The sequence below is a fragment of the Juglans regia genome, chromosome 8, assembly GCF_001411555.2.
Source record: "Juglans regia cultivar Chandler chromosome 8, Walnut 2.0, whole genome shotgun sequence".
Lineage (NCBI taxonomy): Eukaryota > Viridiplantae > Streptophyta > Magnoliopsida > Fagales > Juglandaceae > Juglans > Juglans regia.
The window spans coordinates 4,423,674-4,430,796 of NC_049908.1; the positions used below are offsets into that span (position 1 = coordinate 4,423,674).

At 33.0% G+C, this 7,123-nt stretch overlaps 2 protein-coding genes across 2 annotated transcripts; both read right to left on the minus strand.

The window, feature by feature from the left end:
* Positions 1 to 828: 828 nt before the first annotated feature.
* On the minus strand, positions 829 to 2,486 carry LOC109002490 (ethylene-responsive transcription factor ERF106-like). Its single transcript, XM_018980275.2, has one exon. The coding sequence runs from the start codon at positions 1,782 to 1,784 to the stop codon at positions 1,077 to 1,079; it is 708 nt and encodes a 235-aa protein (XP_018835820.1). The 5' UTR covers positions 1,785 to 2,486; the 3' UTR covers positions 829 to 1,076.
* Positions 2,487 to 5,466: 2,980 nt separating this feature from the next.
* On the minus strand, positions 5,467 to 6,771 carry LOC109002491 (ethylene-responsive transcription factor 5). Its single transcript, XM_018980276.2, has one exon. It carries the CDS (start codon positions 6,511 to 6,513, stop codon positions 5,668 to 5,670), a length of 846 nt encoding a protein of 281 aa, XP_018835821.1. The 5' UTR covers positions 6,514 to 6,771; the 3' UTR covers positions 5,467 to 5,667.
* Positions 6,772 to 7,123: the final 352 nt, after the last annotated feature.

The window sequence follows — 7,123 nt, forward strand, 5'->3', positions numbered from 1 at the left end:
CAAAGAGTTGGAAAGGCAGTTGATTGAAGCCTGCCTGTCTCTGCCTGCTCAATTAATTTTTGAGCAATTGGAGTAATAATACTTAAAGTGATTGCTTCAGCTGGCCACTTGGAGTGGCAAGTGTATGAGTGATTGACTCAGTTATTGTTTTCAGTCCCCCCCCCCCCCTACCACTTGGGAGTGGCAACTTGTATTCGAGTCCATCTTTATCCCTTTTTCAAAAGATCTTTATAGATATCATCGTATTGAAATTGGGAATGTGTCGGCACTATTTTGACCTTTTCTTGCTTTCTCTTTTTTTTGTCTTGAGACATCCTTAAAAAAATATGTGAACATAAATTTTGCTTGTGTTTATGCCACTCATTGCTTGGGTTGGCGTCCGAAAACAAATGAACCATTTGATCTTTTGAATCATTTGAACCTTACTACAAGGCAACAGGATTTAAAGAAAGCGTGACTTTTATGGGCTTTACTCTTTAGCAATCAATTTTGATAAGTGGAAGGCAAGACTTCTTAATTAATCTTTTATGAAATGAACTGAAGTCTTACACACAAACTCAACACGTGACGTGACTATAATGCACATTTTTATGAAAAACGAAGTCCAACGCATAAACTTGAGACATTAATAGCAATTTCGTCTTAATATATATATATATATATATATATATATATATATCTATATGTTATTTTGTTTTTTTAGAATTAATCCGTGTTATGACAAACATAAAATTTGTCCCATTCGTTGTTAATCTCGTCTACCTTACTTCACGGAAATGTGGAAAATTCAATTCTTATTTTAAAAAACTAACTCAAATACTCTAAAACTTGAATAATTATTGTAAAAAAATTAAAATAAAATAAACATGAAAACATATTAAATAAGTTTTTCAGATACTTCACAATCCTTCATACAGATAAAACCTATGTACAATTTCAACTTCTTTTTCTTTTTCTTTTTTTCCTTGTTTTTCTCTTGAAGCTAGCTAGCTAAACTCATCGGCTAGGCCATTACCAGCACACACGCACACGACGCACGTGTATATATGATGTATCAAAATACGCCCAATAACATACTAACAACTGGCAGTAACTGGTTTCTTAGATGACGATGACAGTACTGGAGCTTGATCAAGCTCCTCTTCTTGATCCGGAAACACCCAACTCTCCACCGCCAGCTCATCAGATTCCGGCACCTTCAGTACCGATATGTTCTCTCTCCTTCTCTTTCGGCCGGAAAAGGTATTTGGCGTAGACACTCCGGCCTCCAGAGGAAAATTCAATATGGCTTTACGACCCCTCATCTTGAAGGCAGCGCAATCATAGGCCTTGGCAGCATCAACATCAGTGTCAAAGGTTCCCAGCCAAGCCCGCCTCCCATTCCTGGTCGGGTCCCGGATCTCCGCCGCGAACTTACCCCACGGTCTACGTCGAACTCCCCTGTAATGCCTCCCCTGCTGCTGATAACCACAATCCGACACCTTCATGATCGAACCTTCAGCTGACTCGGGTGATTTGGGGTGGTTGACTTTCTTAAGCAAGTGTTTTGGAGTTGAGCTAATAATGAAAGTACCGGTTCCTGTATGGTAGTTTTGGTCGAAAATGGGACAGTAGGATTCGGATTCGGATATGGGGCTTTCGGCTTCATGTTTGACGGGGTGAGAACAGATGGCTTTGGGTGCATTGAAATTGAGACTGTTGACAAAGGAATCCGTGGAGGTGAAGTCTCCGAGAAGGTGTTGCCGGATAAGCTCCAGGACCGAGGACTCATTCGCGGTTTCCATTTCCGAGAGGTAAGCGAAAAAAACAAAAAGAGTTCGAGCTGATCAAGCTGAAGGTAGATGCATTTTTTTCAAGGCTTGGTTCATTTATATAGGAGAAATAATTACGTAAAAATAATATTATAAATTTTATAAAATTATTTTTAGAATGATAAAATTCTACGCACCATTTTAAAGGACGGTTATGTTTAAAAAATTATTAATTTTTTTTGTGGGACTCGCCTGAATTTAATTATAATCAGCTGGCCTGTCCTCGAAAGCAAATTGGGATTTCTGCCTGCCGTGGTTTGTTCATGGGTTGAACCATGATAAGCTTATCCTCTCCATTTAATAAGAATCATGAATTGAGAGTCTTTTTCATAAATTGAGATGAAAGCAAAGCGTTAATGACTTGCAACTCCAAGTTGGTATTTGGCATGTAGCTAGCAGCTTGGAGAAATTAAATTGTTGTGTATTAGGGCGCATTGACGTCTCTGGACAAAACTTTCCTGCCATCCATCCTTATTTCTACATCCATCTTCGCCATCGGCCTCCAACTTGAAATCTCGATCCTTTGTGGACAGCTAAGGCGTTCTGACTTTTCTGAGACAAGATATCTTCAACTTGTGTACGTGTTATGACTGCTGAAATATAGGTGTGAAGTGACAGATGTGCAAGCTAGGTTCAACGTCGTGTATAAAACAATTATAATTTTAAATGAAGTTATTGTTAGATATACAGTATACTTATAGGTTTGGATAAAGGTCGCATACTTTTTTTTTTAAAAAAAAAAATAAAATTTATTATTAAAAAATTAATTTTTTTTTATGTAAATCTCATATTTATTTATTTTTTATAAAAAAAATAAGAAGTGCTTATATATTTTATGACTATAAATATAATTTATATTCTTATAAAGTTATCTTAATTTATAAAAAAAATTATAAAAATACTTTTTATTTTAAAATATAATTATATAAAAGGGTGTGAAAACTATATGTGTTAGTATAAAGGCTTTTTTTTAATAAAATGCTTGCACATATAGTTTCTAAATAGAGATTATAAATAAAATTTCAAGTTTCCGCATCATCAACTTGCAAGCCAATGTCGTATGTATAAGATTAAGAAAAAGATATATGATATATTATGGAATAATTATAAGATGATAAAAAAATAAATGATAAATATATTTATTTAGGATATATATATATATATTAAAAAAAATCGGAAAACATTGGTTAGGGGAAAGAAATTCACGATAAGAGATTAAAAAAAAAAAACAGGTAATATTTCAGATATAGGAATTGATATTGGCTAATTTTGTACTTCCTTTGTGAGATTGGGTAATTGGTGCTACCACGTCAGCAAAATTCTAGTGGTGATATTTTCTCTGCGTAATTGGCAAATTTTGTACTTCTCCATAGCCGTTTGTGGCTAATTGTAAATAGGATATTTCCTCGTGGATTTTTATAAACCATCAGTATGATTTACGAGAAAGAGAGAGTCTCTACATTCTACCACATGATCTCTTACGAGGATTTGATCCAAGTCATTGGAAGATACTTTTCGTAGCGTACTGTTTGGGTTGAAACTTGACACTCAGAGAGCTGAGTTTAGTAAATTTTATATCAATCTTGTAGAGAGGAAAATTCTAAACCTTCCATCTCTTGTTGGGATCGTTTCTATTAATAGTCAATTTCTCTATTGCCGATATTTCTAGATGTAAATTAATAATATAATTTTTATTTAATTTATTATCATTGACCATATAAAATTTTTTTTTATTGAGTTTGTTACATAATTCACATTAATAAATCACTTAATTTAATTTAGTATTTTAAATAAATTTTTTTATTAATTGATTTAAAAAAAAAAAAGTCGGACCAAATGGACCAACAGGACCAGACCGGTTTTTACTACCGGTCCTGTCCGGTCCCTATGGGGTGTTCGGTCCGGTCCGGTCCGGTTTACACCCCTAGTTAAAAGTGGCAGCAAAACAAAACAAAAAATTAAAAGAAAATAGTTTGCTTCAAGGAGCGTTACAACGTCATTTTTCTTAAGATAATATTCACCTCCACTAGTAATAGTATACACACGGATTAGAAGCAAGTTTGTTTCCAATATACAATAAACTTTAAAACAAGTATGTTTGTCTAACTGTATTATGCACAAGTTAAATTAGATTCGAATACTCTCTAATTTTGCTATTCAATTAAGAGATTAAAAATTTATTTTCTACAAAATCAACATATTCTACTAACAAATTTTGAAGATATAAAAACTTTTGAAAGAAAGAGAATTTCGAAATTTCCTTATGAGATCGTTCAATTTGTAAGCCAATAAATCTATTTATTGATGACTAACTGATGCAAACGAAAAATTATACCTTTTAGTTTCACTAAAATCTGTTCCTAATTGGTACATATACCGTATATGTTCCTACATGACACAAGGGTTGGACTTGATCCGCCGGACACCTTGCTTTCCAGCCAAACAACTTGCACAGTAAGCCATCCAAAAACTTTGTATGCACATAGACACCCAAAATATTCCAAGTATGCATAGTTTATAAACTTTCCATAATTTATTTTTTTTAAAAATAATTCATCTTTTTCAATTAAAATTTAAAAATAATAATAAATAATAATATATATTATTTAAAAAATATTTCCAACACATTTTAGTGTCGAACCATGTTAAATAATTATCTTGATTAATGTAGTTTCTTTCCACATCTTTTTTTTTTAGTAGCTTGCTTACACTCGAATTTGTAACGTACGGTTGATGTATTACCAATGTTTGCTTACAGTTAAAAAAAAAAAAAAAAAAATGTTTGCTTGAATTAGTTTTTGAACTTTAAAGTAGTTGCTAAAATCAATCACTAGCAGTAGCCGTGGATCTCCTGCATTATGGTTATTTATTGGACCTTGGGCTGCTAGCAGGGGGAAATAAATATTCAGAATTCTTCCCATTAATATACATAAGGAAAAATATATGCATCTGCCCCACACCGGCACATACTCAACTTATTGAGTGTAAAAAAAAAAAAAAAAGTGATGTGAAGTATGTGCCGGTGTGGGGCAGATGCATAGCATTTCCCTATACATAAACATGGGTGGAACTCCAACATTCTTTTATCTAACGAGAGATTAAGGGCAGTTTTGAATAGTAATATAAGATGAGATGATTTTAGATGAATTAAATAAAATATTATTTTTTAAAATTATTATTATTATTTTAAAATTTTTAAAAAATTGAATTATTTATTATATTTTTTATAAAAATTTAAAAAATATATAATGATGAGATGAAATGAGATGGGTTAAGAGTATTTTTGTATCCAAACGGTGCCTAAAATTTGGCATATGAGACCCAACCCATTAAGAAACTCGAAGGAGAATTTTAAATCAAAATCATTTTAAAAAAAAAATACTTTAGCCACAAAAGAATTACATAAAAGTAAATTTATAAACTGATATGGTATGATATGGTACGTCAGATTGTAAAGTTATTTTTATTATAAAGTATATCTAATAGATTTTATAAAATTACATCAGTTTGTGAATTTATCTTATATAATCTCTTTGTATATATAATAATTCTCTTTTAAAAATGAAATTTAAACAATATAAACATAAAGGACCATAATCACATTTTAATCTAAATTCAATAGGCAAATCAAACCGCATGATGAGTCTAGATAAGGAAAAGCATTATTATTTTTTATTTTAAATTAATAAAAGAATTACACATTTTCAAGCTGACTTCTCTAGTCCAATACCCAAAAAAATAAAAAGAATTAAACATTGCCAAGAACCCAAAAAAAATAATAAATAATAATAAATAAAAGGAATTCAACATGATTTGAGAGTTGAGTCTCTTCTAAGCTAGAGATAGGATGCGGCCTTCATATGACCATGAGCCGAGAATATCCCAGCGAGGGATGCGGAGATAACGGCGATAACAGAGGCACACTGAAAATTCCCTTAACATCACAATCCCATACTCCGGTCCAACTTGACGGCGTTAACGGATGAACCCCCGCCGAAACACACTCTGCTGTTGCTTCCCGACCAGGCTCCACCGGCTCTTTCTTCAACTCCTTTCTCTCTACAGTGTCGTTCGTCTCTTCACTCTCATTCTCTCTCCTTCTTTTCATTCCAACATTCAGCGCGGAATTTGTATCATATTCCGAAGAGTTCGCAGCAATCTCTAGTGGAAAATTCACTATGGCTTTTCTTCCACGCAGCTTGAATGCAGCCCGGTCGTAAGCTTTTGCTGCTTCAATGGCGGTATCGAACGTTCCGAGCCATACCCTTGAGCCTTTCCTATTGGGGTCTCGTATCTCTGCAGCAAAATTTCCCCATGGCCGTCTCCGGACTCCCCTATAGTGCTTACTTTCATTAGGATGATCCGAAACGTTCAAGTTACTTCCAGTTGCCAACATGATCTGTGAGTGTTGGCCGAAGGTTGTCGGAGGTATTGCAAGGTTTAAGGATGGTCTGCGGTGGCTTAAGTTGGAAGGTTTTGGGGGATTTGAGGGGAAAGTTGTTGGTTTTGTGTCGAGGTCAGTGCTGGTTTGGTCGAATGAATTTGAAGGATAGGTGATGGGTTCTTCCTCGGAGAGCAAATAATCAGAGATCACTTCAACATCAGTGTTGATGCTGCCATTTTTGAGGTCGACAGTTTGGGTGGACTGGTTTTGGGAGATACCTGAGTAAAAAACATCGAGATTAGAGATGAAGCTCTCCATGGAGATAAAGTCACTCGAAAGATGCTATCTGAAGGAGTTTTGGTTGTAACTTGTGCGTGTGATGCTCTGCGAGAAAGAGAGGGAATGGAAATTCAGATAGGATCAATTATGAGGAGGAGGTAGGGCTTTTTGAGTGGAAGAAAAGGGAGCTATATAAAAGCGGGGACGAATTCTGGGCCGGCTTTCACGTTTGGTTCCCGGATAGAGGAAAGAAGCATCGTTTGGCATTTGAAACCACTCATGCTGGAGAGCTCCATCTTTCTGTTTGTAAGTATATAATTATTAGGATTAAGTAAAAATAAATTTATAAATTGATGTTATTTAATATGATATATTAAAATATAAAATTATTTTTATTATAAAATAAATCTTATAAATTTTATAAAATTATATTAATTTATAAATTTAATTTATATAATTTTTTTGTGAATATAATAATTAAATAATATTAGATACAAGTTTTAAATAGATAAATCTTATATAAATTTTTTATAAAATAATAAATTTCACTAATAAAGAATAATTTTTTTTTTTTTTTAAATATGATTATTTTTTTAGAAAGATTTATATAAAATTTATCTATTTATAATTTATACAAATTATTTTTCAT

Bases quoted from the DNA above. Each gene is read 5' to 3' on its own strand.
- LOC109002490 (XM_018980275.2), bottom strand. From the start codon at position 1,784: ATGGAAACCGCGAATGAGTCCTCGGTCCTGGAGCTTATCCGGCAACAC.
- LOC109002491 (XM_018980276.2), bottom strand. From the start codon at position 6,513: ATGGAGAGCTTCATCTCTAATCTCGATGTTTTTTACTCAGGTATCTCC.